General features: G+C 43.6%; 1 protein-coding gene across 5 annotated transcripts in view; it reads right to left on the bottom strand.

The window, feature by feature from the left end:
* Positions 1-22,296, bottom strand: part of GRIA1 (glutamate ionotropic receptor AMPA type subunit 1) — a 119,160-nt gene that overhangs the window by 40,635 nt on the left and 56,229 nt on the right. For 3 of the 5 annotated variants that reach the window (XM_027718467.2, XM_027718464.2, XM_027718468.2), the window contains exons 4-8: positions 21,907-22,094; positions 17,067-17,120; positions 5,622-5,783; positions 4,348-4,515; positions 314-418 (exon numbers count right to left, since the gene is read on the bottom strand). In XM_027718467.2, the coding sequence (XP_027574268.1) occupies positions 314-418; positions 4,348-4,515; positions 5,622-5,783; positions 17,067-17,120; positions 21,907-22,094 (677 nt within the window). The remainder of the gene's footprint in view (positions 1-313; positions 419-4,347; positions 4,516-5,621; positions 5,784-17,066; positions 17,121-21,906; positions 22,095-22,296) is intronic. The other 2 variants (XM_027718466.2, XM_027718465.2) reach the window with 1 other exon arrangement.

Here is a 22,296-nt window from a genome sequence, read left to right as displayed (position 1 = left end):
TGCACCAATGCACCGTGCCAGTAGCAAGGCTGAGTTGACCAGGCTTTTACTATCCTGGAAAATCTCTGCCACACAGCTGAGATGCCTTTGTTGCTCTTGATAACACCCTCCATATGTTGTGGGTTTTTTTAGCAATATACCATGAATTCTCTCAAGTGCTTGGCTTTGCTCATGCACAAAGCTGGGAATGCACTCGTCGTGACTCCACATTCAAGCTTTCACAAACAGGAATGTTTATTGAGACCTAACCACACTGTAACTCAAACATCCAGCTGCAATCTGACACAGGATGTCAGGTCACTCTCTACTTTACCTTTCTGATCCCATCGTGTTTCATCTCAATCACATGGAGGGTGTAGTTGGTCCTTCGTCCTTTCTCGTTAAACTGAACATTGCCAGACAATCCTTCAAAACGGACCTTAAAGATATAAATATCAATGAAGATAGAAAATTGGTCAGCACCTCATGCAGTGGTGATTAGACAGCAGCAAAAGGGAAAGTGCACAAGGAAGAAGAGTGCAGTCATTTCTCTCAGGTCCATGCAGGGGAGACAGGACATCTATCTGACACTGGGATTTCACTTAGGTTCACTCTCTACAGCATGCCTGGCCATAGGCACAGCCATTCTCTTTCTTTAAAAAACCCTTTCTCTTAAAACTTAGTGGTGTAAAACTCAGCTCAGCAATGCCCGAGAGCTAAATCACCAATGAAAGCCCATCACCTCTTGGGTTGTGACAGTGAGCTAAATCAGCTTGAACTCCTTGAGTTTTGTGGGTTTTTGTATTCTCTAAATCTGACCTGTAGTCAGGATTTGGTAAAGGATTTGTCAGTTCAAACCAGAAACTGTATTTGGAGGAAGGAGGAGTCTATCAGTTACCAAGTAAATTTAATTACCTCTACACCAGACTAATAGAACCCAACAATTTAGTATTGTAAATGAAAATTGCATAAGAAACTTTGAACCATAAATCTCTGCTGATAGCACTGCTGAGCTGAAGTGTTGCTCACATCACATCCCACATCCTGAACTTCTCTTCTTGGCGTGGCCATTTGACTTGTTGCAGAAGTGCCCAGCCTGGTATGGAGAAGGGATCCTAATTGGAATCATATACTGTGCGAGGACCAGGAAGTGGGGACCAGGAACATGGGAAAAAGAGTGTAGATTTGGGTTTCTATGGAGACCACCCGTAGAAATGCCACCAGATTAGGAGTTAAAGGTTTGCTCCCAGCCTTTCCACTTGCTTTGGACAAACCTGTTGTCCCTGCAACTGAAGTCTTCCCACATGCAAAATAGGGACAGGTATTTAACAGCCTTTTTAAATACTCTGAGATCCTCAGAATAAAGACCCATGGTGAAGAAATGAGGATATTTCATTACAGAGGAGCACTGTCATTAATCTGCTTAAACCGTGTTTGTTTTCCAGCTATTATCACGAAGGTTTGTCATGAAAAGGAACATCTGCCAGTATTTTCTGAAGCTCTTTCACGTCAAGAGGTATTCCTGGTGACATTTGGAGAAACATGCTTTTCCCTTCTCACAAGACACAGCATGCCCATAAAAAATAGATGCACTGGAAAAGCACCATTGTCTTAAGCTCTCCCAAGCCTGCTTTTTTCCCACGTCTCCATTGGTTTTCTTTTCAAGTTCTGACCCATTCTGAAGCTCAGGTCACAGGTGCTCGTGTTTTGTAGCTTTATATGCACTAAAAGGCAGCTGTACAGCATCAATTTCTTCTATCTGAATGAATGAAATCTTAATCCTGTGATCTCCATGTGGCACTGAAACAGCAGAAGGGATCCCTGCCATCCATGCTGCAAGGACGCAGCACAACTTTTCCATCATTTCCCATCCTTTGATGGTAAATGTAAAATGCAAAAATGCAGTGCAAAATACAGTGAGGCTTGATTTCAACAGTGCTAAGCACCAGTAAAGTCAACCAGAGACATGGAGCATTTAAGCACATTTGTGTATAAGACATGGATGGGCCTGGGCTCTTTGCTGGGAAACCTGGAGCAGAAGGGTGTTGTTGTGGCTTCTGGTTTACAGGGTTAGTCAGCAGTTAGGGACTGTCTATCTGCTTATTAGATCTGATAACCAAATAACATTTAAAAAAGAATTTGTTAAGAATGATCATAACCTTTCCAAAGTACAACCGAAACCTCAGTGTATTGCTTTAAAGCAATATTTTGTGAGCACTTTCCTGGGGGAAAAAACCTCCAAATAATTACATTTAATAACAACACACATTTTTCTGAAATATGCTGGATTACTGCTTTTTAAAAAATGAAGAATGTCTCATAGTTCTTTTCATTTTTGTTCCTGCCACCCATGAGTCCTTGTCAGGAGGTTGTAGTGAGGTGTGAGGGTCAGTCTATTCTCCCAGGTAACACAACAGGAGAGGAGGAAATGGCCTCAAGTTGTGTTGGGGGGGGGGGGGTTAGATTAGATAGTAGGAAAAATTTCTTCACAAAAAAGATTGTCAAGCATTGGAAAGGGCTGCACAGGGAAGAAAGTAATGGAGTCACCATTCCCAGAGGGATTTAAAAGATGTGTAAATGTGGCATCTCTGGACATGGTTTAGTGGTGGACTTGGCAGTGCTGGGGTAATGGTTGGACTCGATGATCTTAGATCTTCCAACCTAAATGTTTTTATGATTCTATGGTTCCTTCCTACACTAAACAGAAATAAGGCAATCTGAGAGCTTATTCCAGACATTTGAGCAGAAGTAAGTAGAGAAACCTTTTACATCTAAATAGCTTAGAAAATTTTAGGCGTTAGCAAATGGGAGGTGAAGAGAAAGCCCACTGAGAACAGCTGTAAGAATGGCCCTATTTGTGAGTATGTACAGAAAGGATAACTCAAACCTTCAATCTCAAGTTCTTTTGTTTCCATCTGCCTCTTTCTTGCTATGTTACCAGATGTTGCATGATTATTAAATTTGTAGTTAAAATTTTGCTAGGAGGCTTCTTTCCCTGCCTCTTCCAGAGCTTTTATTTTGACCATCACAACTGAACTGGTCAAGCCTTTTTAAAGTTATAATTTTTCAACAGAGACAACTTTTGCAAACGGCTCTTCATGTTCTTTGCCCAAAGTCACAACAGTTGAAAAGTTAAGACTTTTGAATTTGTTTTAATGAAGAGATGAGGAAACTTCAGAGGAGATTGTCCAACACACACACAAAATTGTATTTTCTAGCTGTCTAATTTTGATATCTTATTCTCATAAATTCAATAAAGGAAAATGCTTGAGAAGCTATTGCTCATCAGAAGACTTCCAAGTATTTCATGTTTATTAGGTAACCGATCTCCCTAATGCATCAGGGAGGCTGATTTTATTATAAGGGCTTGGAGAAGCTATGACAGTGATTTGCCCAAGGTCATACAGAAAGTCAGTGACAGGCTTGGGAAGAAATTGAATCCAAGCAATAAAATCAAATCAGATGCAAGATTTGGCTTTAAAGGAATTATTGTTTACCAGTAAGCCAAACCCAAATCAAAACAAAATACTTGGGGAACTTTACATATGATATAAATAAACCAAATTAATGTTGTTCTTCTTGCCTTCTTCCCAGCTAAAGAAAGAAGATGGGATAAGCTGTATTTGGATAACACTGAACTAGCATGATTTTCAAGGAAACCATCTATTTCTGTTAGAAAAAAAAAAAAAACAAAAGAAAGATGCTAGAAATGAATGTCATTCTTGAAATTTAATGATATTTTAAATATTCTACCTGTCTAAGTATTTGATAAGAGATTATTTTTTACTCTATTGCTGTAAGTTTCACATCATGTTTTTGTTTATTCAAAAATCTAAATTTTATGCAGGATGAAAAAAACAAGATTATCAGATTTGAGGAATAAACTATCTAAGTGGCTGTTACTAAGACTTTTATGGATCCTCACAGTATGAAACAAGCTATAATCTGCACTTTGAGAACATTTTGATGACAGCCAACACATAAGGCAAAATTCACATGCATTCATTAGCAGCCTGGAACTGAAGCCGAGTTCACTGAGAGTTAAAAAATCTGCAAAAAGTATGGTCTGAGCAGGTCTGTGTCTTAGAGAGGGGAAAATAAAAATAGGAATCCTTGATTTTATGGGATAATATTTTGGCTTTTCCATCCCAGAACATCAACAGAAGAGCAGGCAAAGACACATCAGATGGTACCAAGAAAAGCAGTTTGCTGGGTGCAACCCTGAGGCTTTTAGGAGACCTGGCTCCCATGTGGAAGGATCGTTTCCTCATCCCAAGTGATTCCAGTGAACATTTCCACTGTTACCCACCCCTCTTCCCCCCCCCGCAGGCTGAATTCAGCTGAGCACACATCCTTAGGGTTCCAAACCTGCTGCAGCGCTCTCTGGATGTCGATGCCTTGCCCCCAGGGCACGGCTGGGTTGGCAAGGCAGTCCCCGGCATTGCCGCGGCGGGAGATGTCGATCCTCTGCCTCCTCAGGTTCTGGAACGCCTCGGCCATCACCCGCACCCCGTCGTACGTCAGGGCCGACGTGTACTAGAAAGAGAAGAGCAGTTGTACAAGGTCCGCCAGGGTGAGCTGCCCCGGGTGTGCTGCACTGCTCTGCATCACGGTAACTTTCCAGGTGATTTGCTCTGTTGTCACCCTTCCATCTATGAAGTTCAACTGCCTCTTGCTCCCTGTAATCTCCAATGTCCTGTTGACTCATAAAAGTTGGTTTTACTTTCACAACTGGGAAGTGAAGGAGAAGCTCCAGGTGCAGAGTTAGGTTGCACTCCCTGAAGAAGGCTCAGCCTTAAAAGCTATTTGCCTGTTACCCAAGTCTTTGTGACTAATTAGATTCAGTGACCTGAACTTTTGAGGAACTCATTATACTGTGTAAATGTGAGATATGTGAAATCAAGACACAAGAGACTTTTTCTGGTCACAGACAGAGACCAGAAAACTCTTTCTCCGTCTGCGAAAATTCTGCAAAAGATGAGTTTATTCAAGCAAAAATTTGTACAGAAATCAGTGTAAAACCCTTTCGTGAACCATTAGAGTAACTATTACAATCAATTCCTTCTCCTGTGATTTCCTACCTATTTATTTGTTTGTAACTTTCTTAAAACAATAATTCCAAAGTTAACATTTCTATCGCCGAGTGTTTGTAGCAAATGTATTCGTTTTCAAATGTCAGAGAAAAAATCAACCTCCCCCTCCACCCATCTCTCAACAGCTTCAGGGCCTTCTGTGTTAGGAATTAAAATATTTCCCCCCTCTGTTGTACGCACTGATTTGAAATGCCAAAAAAGAACATCTGGAAAGACTTTATTATCACTGGATGTCTAGTAAACAAGTCAAAGGTTAAGGAGTTAATGAAGCTTTTTTTCTTATATACTGAACATCATGAGATGTTTAATTCTTAGCTTTGAGGAAGGTAAAAACTGGGAGATGGGGTGAATACACTAAATTGTGTATTTCTTAAGAGGCAGTAACTGCTGCCTAGTAGAATTTAGACAATGCTGAGCCACCTGTTCATAATTATATTGAGAGTTTCTCAGAGTGAGATCAAAGAGCTCTGTGTGATCACAAAGAGGTGAGTATACCCTTAACAGAGCCAGATGGACTCAAAATTAAATGTGTTCTTTTATATCACTTGCCTTTGGCCTCTTCCAGTCCACACGTGGATGCTCTCTGGCATCATTATTCCTCCACTGTTGCATGATCCTGGCAGGAACAGTATCTGTGTAATTCACCAGTTGGAAGCCTGTTACATTGGCTCCACTCTCCCTGAATTTGGTCAGGTCAATATCCATGAATCCCTAGTACGGGAGAGAAACAGGAGAAGTTCATCAGAGGAACACATCTCTGGGTGGATAAGACGAATTTTGCCCATCTATGAATATGGCAGGCAGCTCAAGAAAAACCTGCTCCCTCTGCGAGGTAACGTCCAACTCAAGAGAGACACCACTTCCCTGACCATGGTGTGAACTTGCCTTTTTCCCAGACTGGATGTATCCTGAAGTTTCCAGGAGACAAATTAACAATGAGTCATTTGCAAGAAAGATATCGGAGTAATGGAAAAATGCACTGACTAATGCTCGGATGAAATTAATAAAATTTATAAAATAAATCAAAAAGAATTTTTCACTCAGCTCTAACTTTTATACGGAATTGCTCACCCAGCCCTAACTTTTATGCACTCAGTCACCACTGGAGAGGCTACTTCTTTTCAAATCATAGTTTATTGGGAAAAACCAAGCCTGAACAATGAACTTTCAGCAGATCAAGAAGTAAGTGGTTGGTCAGCTTGTTAAAGGAGTCTGGCTATTAGAAAAGCCAGTTTACAGAATTTGCTAATTTGGGAGAAAAAAAAGCACTTTTTTAGGCTTCAGATCACTAACAAAATACGTTTTTTTCATTTCCTTACTCTTCTTGTCTACTTCTCACTGCATGTGACGAACACACGTGCACAAATACACGTGCGTATTGATCAGGTTGGCATTGCAGAATTAGTCACTCCTCTTGAGTCAGAGGTGAAAAAATAATTAGAGACACACGGCAATATGAAGAAGAGGTCATTTCCTGGTGTCTCAGCTTTGACCCCATCTCTGCAGCACTGCTGCTGTGCAAAACTGTTTGTTGTGCCTCCTTGCACAAAGCAGGTGCTTGAGCAGAGGCTCTGCCTTCCTGCTGGGCTGCTGTGTGGGGGACACAGGCCAGGCTGAGGTCTGGTGCCTTTTCTCTTGGGGTACAAACACAAGAGATGTAGTCAATTATTGGCACTAGTGCCATCAGCAACCTTAATGCACAAGGGAAGATGAGTGGGAGGACTGTCACAATGCAATCACTTGAGCAGCAGAAGAGCTTTTTGAGCTCTGCCCTCCCGCTGCCCTGATGGTGTGTGTTCTCCTCAGGCTCCTTCTCAGCCTATCACTGGCCTTCTCCCTCTTGCTTCTTCTCAGACATATGATGATGGTGTCAGTTAAAAAAGCCAAGTCACATCATTTCCAGGAAACACCAGTAAAGTTCCCAAAATGTTGCTCTCTTTTCATGGGGAGAGGGAGATAAGGAGCTTATTAACTTCCAAAGCCAGGATCAAGCCTTTACATGGAAACCTGTTTTTGAAACAGACCTTGCAAGTAAAAGTCTAAATTGCCCTCTCACATCAGTGTCAGACTGAGGGAGCCATAAGTAACTCAAAAACATCTTTAAAGACTTTCACACATTTTTCTTCCAGCTTTTTGTAGGCAATTTGGCATCCACTTACAAAGCTGAGGATTAGATATTGGTGTACAGATGCTCTAAACAGATGACTTGTTTTGCTTCAAAGTGCGGTGATTCAGGTAAAAAAAATTAAATATTATATGTGTACATATTCCTCAGAATGCTGGTAAAACCCACATCAATCTTGTTTGTAATTGCTAGCGTAGGGGTTCCAGAAAGGCAGAGCTGTGATTAATGAATAGGAAATGCAGCAGGATAATTGTCCCTGACATCTTAATGCATTTCAGGCCAAGTGGTTTTTGACACGCAGAACTCCTAAGGTTCAGTAAGAGGGACCTCACAGGTTGCCAACTGGTTATTCATTGCTAGGACCAAATTACACTGACATTTTGCTCATGGGAGATACTCAGGGGAAAAAGATCTGTCAAAAGAAACTACCACAGAGCAACTTGAAGTTTGTGCCACCAGCTCCTCCTTGGAAGACCTACAAAGGCTTGAAGAAAAGTCCAAGTTCACAACAGAGTATGAGTAAGAAGCCTGGTGTATTAAGCCCCCTCAGCATGCAGATTTAAATAGAAAAAGTCAAAAAAAGGTTATGACATCAGCAATGAGACAGCAGTGGTTGAAACCACTATATTTTACTGTTTTCCCCAAACAAAACCATTCTGAAACTGAAGCAAATAGTCAACAATACCCACTGGGATTCATTTTACAAAAAATTTCAAAATAATCTGAACAGATGAAAGGAATTATTTCTTTCTGAAGATTGTACTATTTTTCCCCCACTTCTTTTTGACACAATTCAGATCTTTTAAAAAGTGTGGAGACCTCTAAAGATTTTCCAATCATTTAAGGCAGTTGGGACCATAGAGGACATCATTAACCTTGAAGACCTGTTTGCATTTTGGCTGTTATCAACCGCTGAAATAATTGTTTTCACCTGTTATCCCTCCTCCACATGCCCCAGTACAAGGACATTATAGAAATGGTCCTAATTACAAAGGAATTTTAATCACTGCACCACTGAAGTCTGCTCAGAGCAGGTTTGGGAAACATGAGAGTCAATGAATGGGGAAGTCCAGGGGTCAAATATTTTAGAAAATAACTCCTAGAGGAGGTGAATTCTTTCTGGCAAACATATAAACAAAAAAATAGCAAATGTTATGCAAACTGATTTTTGAAAATGCTTCTATTGACAAAGTAGCAGCAGGAATTCAATACACTTATCTGTCTTTTTGGAATATCAGTCAGTGCTTGTAGGAAACTGGAGAACAGGAGAATTACAATATTTGTAAGTAAAGAAGTCATCAATCATCTGTCACCTTGTACTAACTGTAGACACATATTGCAAAAAAAAAAAAGAGAAGAAGGAATCTTTTGTTTAGTTTTCAATTGGCCATATTTGGGAAACAGAAAATAAATTCTTAAAAATTGTGTAAGGAAAGACTACAACCCACGACCAAGGGGCAACAGCTGTGCTTTTGGATTAATATGTTTAGTATCAACCAGTCTGGGAAAGAAACAGCCCACAAATGCTTTCCTCTGTCATCCACCCAAGTGCAGCAAGATGTGAGCAGTGCTGGAACAATGCACTCCACGTGGTCTCACGGAGGGATCAAACAGTTTTAAAACCATTTCAAAAATTTGCCAGCGAATACTGGAAAAAGTAGGCTTTGCAGACATGCCTGGAACACAGGGGGCTGTTCAGGGAAATGAGCTGAGCCCCTGGAATTTGATTATATGTGACTCTTTTCAAGCTCTTTACACCTGAAGCATTTGGGATGTATCTAGTGAATATGCAGGTTTCACTATCCACGTCCCTATACAGCACTGCCGGTCCCCCAGGGAGGAAGAGGAGGAATGTGGGAACTCACACTCCAGTCCCCCTGGAAAGGCAGGACCCAGAGACAACACGGAGCTCCCCAAGCCACCAGAGATGTAGATACATAGGAGGAAACAACACTTCTGCAGGCACAGTTATCCCTGGGAATCCTCACAAAGAGGCTGGAAGGGACACCATGTCAGCCAGCCCATCCCCTGCCACACGGCAGGATTAGCTGTCCCTTCGACTTAAATTCACCTCACAAAATCACCTCAGTAAACCAGAGAACACGGCTTCCTGCCTTGCATATGCCTGGAAAATGCCTGGTTTTCTCCAAATGCCATCAAATTAGCAGGCTGACAATAAACCACAAAAATCTGTCCCCATCGCGCTGACGGGCTGAGGTGGCTCCCTCCTCCACGCCTGCTCTGACTCACAGCATCTGCAACACGCTGTTCCAGCAGCAGCCAGGCTGGGTTCAAAGGAGGGAACTTGCTCTTTAGCCCGTACCATGGGCTCCTCTCTGCATTAATGAACCTCACAGGGTGATTACGTGCAGAAGTCCTGCTGCTAGGAAATAATATGGGCAGCTATTACAGACCTTTGTGGCTCCAAATAGAAACCAGTCCTAGAAAGGGATTTTTCCTCATTGTGCTTTCCTTGATGCATCTGTTCATTATGCTGTTAAACTGAAAGCTGTTTTCAGCCAAAGGTTGTTTTACTGTCCTGTTCACTGCCTTGGTTGCTGGGAGAGGTGTCAGTAAGTCACACATTTATATTCCTATCCACTGCTTGTGGGCTCAATCATCAAAGGAAATGCATAATTCAGGAAGACTGATGACTTGAAACAGGCCTTATGAATCCATCTTGATTAAGTGGTCCACGAAGGATCTGCTTTGAAAAGAAAGTCCCTCCAGAAATGAGCCAGCTCCTTATTTATACCCTGGACACTATGAGGAGCCAGGACATTGAGTGGGCAGTGCAGGCAGCTGCCAGCGCAGGGAAAGCCTTGTCCCTTCATGCGTGACCCTTCTCGAATCTGCCAGCATCACTTACTTCTCTGCATCGCTCCTTTCACCCTCGTATTTCACTGCCTCACCATTCTAAACCTTGCCTCCTCTCCACACACTGATGACACCAGGCAGCATTGCTTCTTCTGGAACATCATCCCAGCCCCTGGGAATGCCGCAGCCTCACCTCCGTACCCGGACATTGACAGGCAGCCCCACACCTTCGGATTCTCTTTGTGTTTCACTAAGCTCATATTAATTGCTGGCACTTTCCCTGCAGGTGCCTCCTGTGGTAGAATCGGGCCTTTGAAGCTGTGGCAGCAAGGGCTGAGCCCCGAGGAAGCTCCAGCTCAGCAGCTCATAAACCACCCCACAGCACAGCCTAAAATCTCTGTGCCTGTGCTCCAAGTCTCGTCTTTTCCTGAGAGAAAGGACATTAGGGAGTCTCCTTGAAGACTGTCACGTTCCTGAGAAACACTGTTGTTTTATCTCCTCCCTTTGCATCTTCTGAGCCCTCCAGATCTGCCCCCAAGACCAGTAAGGCTCAGCTCTGAAAGAGGAGAGAGAAAATGCCCCTTTCTCTTTAATTGTCAGGAAAAGGCTTGTTGGCTAAACCTAATATAGTTCCCTAGTTCCAGGAAGGAGTATTAGGGTTTTTAAGTCCCTTTCTGTCTGGGATGAGGAGACACTAGAGACTATTTTTTCTTTTCTATAATAGGTTGCACACTGAAATATTCCCTTTCAAGCCAAAAGCATTTAAGCAATTCATCCTGAGCTTGGGTGGGTGCCACAGAAACCTGTGGCAGCATTGGGAAACTAGCCCAGCTCTGTTTAGATGCTATCCGTGCATGGCTTGCAATGCCAGACTACTTCCTCCTAGCAGACTTTATGATTATAAGAAACTTTGCAAAGCAAAATTTTTGCTCCTGAATGGCTGTAAATCAGCTGAGTGAATACAAAGTGGCTCCTGTCATTCCAGGGTACACCAGTGACTTTCTGCAGGGAGCAAGAAATCGAGTGTTTCCAGACAGAGCATCCCTAATATAACAAATTATCTTCAAGCTTGACTTCTCCAGTGAAGCATCATTCCTCACTCCCATCACTTTGTATTAATAAGGAGGGTATGTCAAAAAAGAGCCCATCTGCTCCAGTCTCATTCCAGTCTGCCTTCCAGCGGGAGAGGCCTTCTCCTCTGCAGAGTTATTAATGTGTCAAATCTCATTGTGGCAGCAAAACATGTGAGTCCTCACTGTAACTTAGGAGTTAAGTGGAGAAAGGGGAAAAGAAAGACAGGAGAAGGGGGCACTATCAGACACCCTCCCAGTTCTGCAGTTTGATAGGGGTGTTTTGTCCTGTCTATGGATACAAAGCAAACCAAGCTGGGTGAGAATCGAGACTTCAAGGACAAGGGGCTGGAGATGAACAGCAACTTTTCTTTGGTACAGCTCTACAGGTTTTCATTGTGGTATTATTTGCAACTGCCCAATCCTATTACCACAGAACATTTTGGATATAAATGATCATATACATCTTGCTGGAAGGCTCAGTCCAGGCAGAGGGAGGGATGCTCTAGGTGGATGTTCTTGCATTAGAGAGCTTTCAGCATGTAAGATGATTTAAAGGTTTGGGAAACGTGCCGTGCAGTGGCAGATGCCAGGGCTTCAATCAAAGGTATGATTAAGGGATGACTTGATCACAGTTTACAAGGACCAAAACATCAGTAATGGAATATTTTGTCTAGCAAACAAAAGCATAAATCTGGTGGAGGAAGCTGAAGCTAGGCAGGTTTTGACTAGAAAAAAGCACCAATGAAGTCACCATGAGGAAGATATTATGGATTTACACATCACCACTTGCCAGTTGAGCTGAGGTAATGGATTAGGAGACTGCAAATGGCTGAGAAAACCTGTTAGTTTAACACCCTTTTGCTGAAATTTAAACAAACACATTTTTCCTTCCAATGGCTGTAATATAATCTGTCAGTTGCTCACCTGATGCTTTGATTTTTTTAAGTCACAGTAAGTCACTCATGTTTTTGAGCCCTACCGCAAAAATCCTCCCAAGGTTGCTGTTCCTATTCTCCCGTGTGGGCAATTTTTGTATCCAAACAGATAATTTTCTTTTATATGAGACACTTTAGTTTAAGCAAAAATTAATTCTGGGCACTGCTGGTTTTTTTACCATCAGTGATTCAGATGAGATAATGTTATATGGGGTTCTTCTTCTTGATAATCTTTGAATCAGGACTGAAAAGCTGTTTGAAAGTGAAATGCAGATTTCAGAAGTTTTGCTGATATATTACATTGTCTTACTTTGAACAGAAAAATAAATTTGTCTCAAGAGCCTGCTTGCACCAACGCCTCCGAAAGAGGAAAGGTCTAACTGGCATAATTTTAGAACCCTAAAAATAACTTAGGACATCTCTTTCCAATATATGAATACAATTTTTGCAAGACCAGGCATCTTGAAGTCTTACCAGGACAAGAAGGGGATGCTGTACACGTCCTTTTGGAAACTCCACAGAACAGAATTTTCAATCAGTGAGCGATACGAACATGAGCATCTCTGACCATGTTTGTACTGCAAGTCAGCAGCACCTCAGAGGGCAGGCAACAGTGTTAAGAACTGAGGGCAACTCAAATAAACGTGGCAGCTTTCGGGGTGATGGGAGACAGAACCACAGCATTTTAGCTCCAGGCAGGATTAATCAATGGTTTGGTGCAGGGAGCGGAGCCATCGACACACGACCAGTGCCACAGGTCACACTGGGGCATGCACAGACCTTGCACTGGGCTTGTGCCCAGCACGGGCACCACGGACCCTCCCCACAGAGTCACAGCACATGCTGCAGGTGTAGGTGTGCTGCACTGCTTCAGGGGAGCTGATCTCTGCCTGGGTGGGGAGGACTTTGCTTCCCAGGGATGTGGGCATCCTTTTTGATGGCCAGTTCAGGAGGTTACTTCTTCTTCACTGTCTGTACGAGAAGTTGGTTCTCACAATAATGAGTCTCAGCCCTGGTGGTGCAGAAGTTCTTCATTCCATTTTTCAGGGGGGAAAAATCAAAGATTCCCATCTAAATCACTGGTGAACTGAACCAAAACAGCACATCTTGCCTGACTCCTGCACAAGCCACTGTGCTGACAAAGTGTGACGCTGCGCTGGTAACCTCCAACACCACCTCAACTGTTTGCAAAGGGAAACTCTGTCCATGGCCTAACTCAGTGCTGACACATGCTGAGAATGGCATAGAAAAAAGTGCTTACCTTGGCTAATCAGCAATGTTTATATCTTTACTTTTCCCTTCTACCCCTAGCATCAGCACTTTCATACACTTATCTATTCATGTTCAAAAAAGAGCATTGGCTAAAAGAACAACCTGGACTAATGCACCAGGAAAGAAAAAAAAAGGCTAAAACAGCATATGTGGCAGCTGTCTTTCATACTTTTCATTTAAAGACAGGTCACACAAATGTCACTTATTTTAAGACAAAGATTTTTCTCTGCCCAAGAGATCTGATGTTCTCCCACTACTGACAGTAGTCAGCTCACATCCATGGCATAGGGCAAACAGATACACAAAGCCAAGGTTATGGGGAAAAAGCTTGAACATCAAAAGAAAGGAATCCCAGAAGTTTCTAAGCTTGCTCCTCTGATATTATTGACTGTATTTTTTTTTCCTTTGTGGTTGCTAGACTGATGATCTCAAAGGCTGAGAACAAAGCTTAGAAAAATAAGACTCACAAAAACAAACAATTCTTAAAGTCGCCAAATCTCTTTGAGTTCCCGAGGGGAAGAGAGAGTCAGAGACGACTGCAACCCCCCAGTGCTGGTAGGCCTGACAAATATCCAGGCTGGCAGCTGGTAAAAGCTAACTGGGATAACTCCAATGGGAACTGGTTGAGGATCAGGATTTCATGAGCTTGCAAAAGCCATGAACAGTGCCAAATTTGCCTCAAGGAGAAGCAGGGATGCTCGCAGAAACCTTCCCCCTGGCAGGGATGTTGCAGACAGACCATCGTGGGACAGGGAGGGCTGGGCAGAAAAGGCAGGTTGTGTCTTTAGCAGGCATAGCAGGTTTGGAGAAAGATGTTTGCCCATGGCCTGAGGTGCAGAATGGTTTCATTTTGTTTGTGAACACAGAAATATTATTGTCTCACCTTGGCAACAGCAATTTCACTGAAAAAGAAAGCTGTTCCTGCTAGGAAATACCAGCTTTCATTTGCTGCTACTTGTCAAATTCTGCTCAGTACTTTACTACAGCTCACCGACAACAACTGCTGGGCAAACACACCATGATTAATGCAAGGCATTGCCTCTTTGCTCATGGATTGTCTGTGACCAGACAGGGAACTCCTCCACTTCAAAATGTGCGAAGAGAAGATTTTTTTAGACTTTATTCAACCTGTGCATTGCCTTGCAAACTCACTTGCTTTGCATTCATGATGCGACACCAGTTTGAAGCTGCTGTAACTGGGCAGTAGTGTGCTGCTGCTTGTTTATTGGCTGAGTATAGCTCTGAACAAACATATAGCTAAAAATAAGAATTTAAGAGGGGTTATCTAGAAATGTTTCCCAATATTTGCTTCCAATGTGTAATTTCCATAATTGTGTCCCCATTTTTCTGTATCCAAGAAGGTTAGGCAAAAGGTAGGTATGGAAAATTCATCCCCTTGCTCCAGCTCCTGCAGGTAAATTGGTGGCTACGAACCAGCTGAGGATTTCTTGACCTTATCTTCACAAAGTGTGACAGTTCTAAACTCAGGATTCCGTCAATCGGCACAGGGGACCAAAAATAACTCATTTGAAAAACCTGACACTTCCAGGCTTTAGCTCTTAATTTATTCTCTTGACAACTCAGTGCTCCAGAATGAGCCATGTCCACAAACCAGGGCTGTTCTCCAGGCATGCGGGTGTGCACGAGGGTACACGTGTGTGTGTGTGTGTGGGCAGTGCACGCCCTGTCATCTTAGGACATGTCTACAGGGGAAAATGCAGGGTGTTTAAGGTCTACCACTATGTGCATGAGTCAGTGGGAATAAATTACAGCACGTTACACCCTCTGGAGGCTCTAATCCAGAGACGAGATGTCCTTAGGAGAGGGTAAAACCCCCCGTGATCTCTTGGATCAGAGCATCTGCACTAGGGTTTAACCCTGTCAGACGCAGACTTCCCTTGTTCTGACAATCCCTTATAACATCCCTGGCCATCCCCACATAGGGAGCCTTGCTGTCCTTCCTTGCTGGCCTATGGTCTCAGAAACATGGGATCTTCAGGGTCTTTTTGCATTCTCCTTGCTGAACAGATCAGCTCTTGTGTGGGTGCAGCACATCATAGAAACTGATTTGCCTGCTGGTGCCTGAACCTGCCCACATTGTTCTGCCCTGGAAAGGGCTTTTTTAACATTGAGGGGTGCTAGGCTTCTTTTTTAAATGGTTTTTCCATGATTTTTTTTTTTAATATTCCTCTCTAGAGTTTGGCTCTTATGTGATATTAGGTTTTAAGGAGCAGGAAAGACAAAAGGTAAAGCTTGAATTACTTTCACTCTTTTTCTTGTCAATCAAAGCTTCTTGAAAAACACAGCTATTAACAGTGGATTCTGGTGGTCCTGTCAGTCCCTGTGGGACCCAAAGCCCCTCCACTGAACTGCAGTGGGAGGCAGAATCTCCCTGCAGAGGGGCTGGGGAAATGAAAAGCCTTTTGCTCCAAGTTAATTATTTATAACCCCTGTTGGCTGAGTATGCAGCCTCTTCCAGCCAGCTCTGTCCTTTCAGCATTTGTGCAAAGGCTAAGAAAACACATTAAAGATGGGACAAGTGTGCTTTCTCCAGCTAAAAGTGGGAGACTGTGGTATCAGAAGACAGAGGGAAATGTCCTTCCAAAACTTCAGCACCTAAGTGTTAGTTCACCTCATGTCCTTAATGTATTTATCCTAATGAAACTGCATAGAGAGGAGAGGTGATATTTTCATCCAGCTTTCCACATGGGTATGCATAACAGTGCACAGACATGCACACTCCAGCAACTCCAGCTCACTTTCCTGCTTAACTTTAATGAAGGGACTTTCATAAACATCCAGGACCTGGGTTACAGAAAATAATAATCTATTAAAAATTAGCAACTAAAGTTATTGGCTGCTCTACGGTTTTGCATGTCTCCCCTTGCACAACGTAACATTTTTATCTCTGTAATTACATGGTAGGCGGCCAGTGCAGAGTGCGGGGTCAGTACAGGGCACTGCAGGGTAATGATGTGGCCATTTTTGCCTTGTAAATTACAGAGTTATCTTAGGACCAAGAGAAGGAAAAGGGCAGCAACTGCTTGACTAATTGGCAGTTTAAAGTTTAATTATTCCAGGGCTGACGTGCTGCCTCACAGATGCAGCTCTGTGTGGGAAGAACAGGTCCAGAGCCTGCACAGGGCTCACCCCACATGGACACAGGGGTCCCTGGGGGGAACAACCTCTGCTCCAGACTGCCAACACCAGCCCATCCTCTGCTGTGCATCTCCCTGGATGGATGGACACAAGTGGGGAGGAGAGGGGAGGAGCTCTGCTGTGGAAAACCTCCAGCTGCCCTATGGATTGAGGCTATTTCTCTCTCACAGCTTCCCAAATCCCCCTAGGCAGGGAAATTTCCCATCCTACTAGAAGACTTGATCAAGAAAGGTGGCCCTGCTGCTGTCCAATATTGCTCTGTCCTCAGGCAACACCCCCTGGGTTAAAGGGGGAGAGCCAATTCTTTCCTTAGAGCCATGACAGTCAGATTTAATGTAGCACTAAGGAGGGAGTGATAGAGTGGCTTTGGTGGGCATCTGTCATCCAGTCAAAGTCAAATCACCACAAAACTCCAGCACACTCAGAGATACCCTGCAGATAATTTTGATGTCTCAAGAGGGAACACCTCACAAGGAGAACACAGTAAAGGACTTTAGTATTCTTTTTTCCCAAAAAGTAGATGAGAGAAAAGATGTCCATCTCAGTAACCATAAATGTATTGCTTTACAATATAAGAGAGAGCTAAAAATAAACATCAATGAGGGCAACTCACCATATTTGCCAGAATGTAGTGGTATCCATTCCCATTTTTTTCAAGCTTGATTATCTGCAACATAAAAAACAAAGGTAATTAGCAGAGATCAACTATGGAAGAAGACCCTCAATTATCTGCTCTTCCTCCCTCTTATTTTTCCCTGATAAGATTGTTCAGCTGTGGGCAAAAAGACACAAAAAAAGTTCACAATCTTGTCAGAGGATAGAAGGAGCTTTCACACGTGATATTTGAGCAGCAAGTCTGAAACTAGACAGGATAAGATCCCCAAGAACATTCTACAGCAGGGAAACAAATCAACCAAACCAACCTGTCTCCTATGGGCTCAGGGAAATTTGAAACAGCACTTCAAAAAAAGGAAGAAGCTAAACAAGATCCGTTTTTCAGACACCAAAGGCAAAAAGTGGGAAGCTGTAGTCCATATGTACTACGAATACAGCTGAAACATCAAGCAAGACTAGAGAGCTATTTTGCACATCCTCCCAGCTAAGGTCCCTGCCACAGACACCCACCTGGGTGAGATGACAGGAAGTTTTCTCCTTTAGTGCATCGAGGTAGCTTCAAACCACATCTCCAAAACAGAGGATTCCCCTGCATGTTCATTGAGATTATCTATATATTCATATTCATGGTGTCCCAATATATGCACTTTGTCACTTACTCCTTTCTCCCTGATGCCTGCAGAGTTAAGGTTTTATTTTCTTTCATCAACACAATTGCTTACTGAACTGTAATAACTGAATTTTTCTATGTTAGCTGGAGAAGTTTCCCTTTATTTTCCTTTCCACCTCTTGCAGGCTTGCCTGTGATTGGAAGGAACAGAGGCACTGATCAGATGGTCCCTGTCTTTTTCCTTGATTTAAAAAGAGAACAGAAAGAATACAGTTCAAAATTCTATTATCCTCGCCGACTCTATGTTTTCATTGAAATTCCTCTCTATTGATTTCCAGCAGCACTGTTAAATTCTTCCTAGGTTACTAGAGTCAGATACCATCTGCATTTGAGCCACTCTACATACAGAAAGAAAACAGTGGGAAAAAAGCCCAAACCAACATGCCCTCAAAACCTGCACAAGCACAAGAATTGCCAGTTTCTGAGAGAACTGTGCTTTTTCCATAAGATTTCTTTGCTGGCAACACTACTTCTTATTTCCACTATCGTATGAAGTGATTCTGAATTGCTGCCTGCATTGCCAATGCTCAGGCAAAATCTGTACAAACTGCAGCATGGCCAGAAAGATCCTCACAGCCAGAATGATCATAAAACGACTGCTGTGTTGGACTCAACCAGAAATCAGTCTACCCAGGACTTCTCTCTGATACCAGGCTGGCAGCAGGTGCTTGAGAAATGTCAGATGAGGGCATAGACTGATCCTCCCCATGGGACAGCACTCCCAGATTATCATGAGCAGTCATTTAGGGATTTTCAAATGGATTATAAATGAGCTGACACTTGCTCTATGCAACTGGTTCATCTGTCTTAGCCCTTCTCTGATGAAGTGCTCTTGTATGCATAATAAAACTCATCTGGTTCTCAGCATTAGTGTGGGGGTGGCAATTAACTCCAGTGAAGGCTTCATTTAGAAGCAGTTTCTTACACAGCTAGTGCCAGCTCCACCAGCTTCACTGCCCTGTGGCTCCCTGAACAGGATCGGGCTTCTGCTGAGATGTCTGAAGCTCTCAGAAAAAAACTCTATATACCTAAACTATGAAGATACACACCTCATTATGGGTAGTTTTCTGAGTACCTTCCATTGCCAGATCTAAGAAGTAAAACCAGACCCAAGCTGTCCCCTTCTGTTCACCGAGACTGACCTTTGCAGTAAGTCCCAAACCCTGTGGCAGGAAGGAGAATCTCTGGTGCACTGGGATGTCTAAGAATTACGATCCAATTCCCCTTTTCTCCCGTGTCAACAATAGCTGGCATTGGCTCCTTCTGCCCAAACTCTCCTTTGTTATTTTATTAGGTGTCAGAGTCGATGAACCACAGAGGGCTGCTACCCAACTTTCCCTGAGCTGTTAATCTTGCAGCCCATCCACCTGAATTATGAGGCTTGTTTCCTGTGTTTTACACAGTTATTTGTGATCTTAATTTATTTTAAAATGCTTGCTCAGTCCTAATGTGTCCGGACAGCAGTAGCAAGCTGAGGTTATAATAGCATTTATCACTTATCCTGACTGTGGTGAGAGGCTGTGCTGGGCTGCATGCTGATAGCTCACTTGGGCCACCTAGGTTTCATTACCCACTTCTTAATGGGCCAGTTTGACATCTATTAGAGAGAAATCCTCTCAGAGTGAAACACTGGCAAAGGAGAACTTCCAGTTACTCATTTTAATGAGAGACAAGGAAGAAACAATGCAGGGCTTTGATGGAGCACAACCCACCACATTCTTATCCCATTAAGGCTACACAGCACAACCCCGCGATAACCTGCCCTGAACCAAGGCCTGGTTCACAAATGACAGGTACCTTGGCAAAGATAAATCATACCCTTGAGACATGACACAAAGAAATCTCCCAGAAAGAAATCAGGTCATTTTCCCATGTTTCATTAACACAGGGAGCACTGGCTCCTCCACAGCTACCAGAACGCGAGGACTGCCGTGCTGGAGTAAGTGGTGTTATTTGTGTCATGTGTACAGAGAAGAAATGAAAAGTGTGTGCAAGCACCAGTGTGCATGTGAGAGGCACTGATGCTAAACAGCCGTCCCCAGCTCTCCCATTCACCGGGGAGCACAAATCCACAGCCACCGAGAGACAGAGACAGGCTTGTCAGGGAAGAGGATAAAAGCTCCTTGAGCACCTCAGACACTCAGAGAAACAGGGCAGACAGCACAGAACATTCCCAGAGAGGATGCTGTCGTGGTGAGCTGAGAGACTGGCTGGCAGTTCAAGTTACAGTCCCAGCCGAATTCCACGTGACAATGAGCCGAACGCAACCTTTGAATCCCTCCGGTCACCTCATGCTGTGAAAAACCAGGCATCCCCTGCTCACACTGGGATAACTCCCTTTGCTCTCAGAAATCCTGGTGGATTTGGAACAAAAATGAAAAAAAGGATGAAAATGGACTACACAGGTCTGAAAAAGTTGTTCTCAGACCTATTCCTCACTGGAGAGTCACCTCCCAGGCACAGACGACTGTGGGAATTGCTCTGTCTTTATTGTAGGAAAACACAACATTGTATCTCTTCTCCATGGGAATTGATATTTTTTATAGCATTGTAAGACAAATAATCATAATATCTGGATTTTTAATGTTCTTACAGATATCTTTTCTTACATCTAAGTTTACGTGAGGAAGTTTGAAAAAATACTTATTTTCCTGTTTGTATCAGGAGAACTAGATAATATTTGACTACAGAACTTAACTTTCTGTTAGACAAAACAGGCTTAAAAACCCAACACTATTAACCCTAGAAATCTGATACACCATGTAGCAAAACTTGCAGAAAAGTCAAATTTACTGCCTAGATCCCATCAAAAATTTTGTTCGACTGCAGCTGCTCCGTGGTCACAGAGAAGACTACCCTATGAAATAATCTGTTTTCTCTTTCATGAACGCGACCTTTACTTTGAGGTTAAAACCTGCTATTTGCTCCGTTATTACATATAACAGAGCAGCACCCAGAGACATCCAACAAGGATGGATTGTGCTCGTCGCTGAGCCGTGCAGCTGGTGAAATGTCAGCCCCTGCCCCAGACAGCGAGCAGCTGAAGTGTGAGACGGGAGATGACAGGTGCCTTAGACAGGGAGACGTGTGAAGCACGAGGTAAGAGTGAGCTGATTATGAGGAATACAACAGTGGGAATTGCAGTGCAGTGGCTGCGTGGCACTGAGGGATCCTTTCTAAGCTGCGTGGGACTGGAGCCCCAGTGGTGGGGGAGGACTTGGATATAGGTGTGAGGGAGAAAGCTGTTGTGGCTGGAGTTGAAGAGGGGGCAGAAGTGTGGGCTGAACCTGTCTATGGGCATTTGTCTCCTGTCCATGGAACTCCGTATTCAGGACTGAGGCAAAGCATTTAAGGAAGGCATGGAGCCAAGAAGATAGGGGAAATTTGAGTCTGCACTAGTGGCTGACCTGTCTAGATCGAAGATGAGTAAGGCAGGGCACACAAGCTACCTGCTGAGTCCTCTACTGCACACCCCATTGGCACGTGGCCACGAGCTGACAAAGCATCCAGGAGATGGCTGTGAATGAACGTGTCTCTTACTGCAAGGCATGAGAAGAGCTGGAAAGATCCAAACCTGCTATAGCCTGGAGGCCCTGGGATGATGGTGAGCCCTAGCCTGATATGGAGACAATGCTCCTGTTACAGATGTACCATAAAGCTTCTCCATCTCTGTCCTGCTGGCACAGGTGTGAGAATTTGGTGCAGCACATGGAGGCCAGAGGACCAGAAGTCTGGCAGGGCCAATTCACACCTCCACCCTAACTCACAGGAGGTGGGAAAACTGTGGGAAAACTCAGCAGAATCAGGAGGTGACACATCTTGTGAACACTGCTTGGAGGAATTAGCACAAAGCAAACTCACTGAGGAGTAAGGAGGTGTAAAAAGGCTCAGCAAAGGAGTCAGACAAGTGGGGAACATGGAACAGTGGGGCTCACTTGACCTGAATACATGAGAGCTTCTGGTATTTATATAGCTTTACAGTTTCCACAATAACACAGCGGAGAAGCGTCTGCAAGCTCAGCAGCTTGCTGCAGTGCACACACACCTCATCCAGTGAAAGCCACAGTGAGACATGGATCAGACAAGAATGGGAAGGAGAACTTCTCCAGGAGAAACAACCCTTCCTCTTCCATGTGCAAGACCCCTCCCAGACGGCCCAAACCAGCACGACCTTGTTAAGGATGATGTTCAGCCTCTCAGATTCGCAGTCCACCACCACCAGCCTTTCCTTCTTCTTCTGCAGCTCCTGGAAGAGCATTCGATAGCCCTCTTCTGTTGTTGTCAGGATGTTGACAGCTGTCACCTGCCAGTTCTTCTCAGCTGCAGTGTCCAGCACTTTCTGTAGGACTGACAACCCTGTGATGGGAAGAGAGGGGGAAGAGACAGGTTTTAGTTGTGTGGTGACATCTTTCCATCCTCCTGACAGCCTGTGTAGCTGCCTCAGCCAGGCTGAAGTCAAAGACACAAGAGTGAAGCAGAACAACAGAGAGCAGCTAATAGTCTAGATTTTACCCAAACTCAGCTGGGCTAGAATTAATGAGCGCTACTTTTTCTGTCC

The sequence above is a fragment of the Pipra filicauda genome, unplaced genomic scaffold (assembly GCF_003945595.2).
Source record: "Pipra filicauda isolate LSUMZ 115617 unplaced genomic scaffold, ASM394559v2 scaffold3_size10097308_pilon, whole genome shotgun sequence".
NCBI lineage: Eukaryota > Metazoa > Chordata > Aves > Passeriformes > Pipridae > Pipra > Pipra filicauda.
The sequence above is the reverse complement of the archived record's forward strand: the minus strand, read 5'-3'. Positions and strand labels throughout refer to the sequence as shown.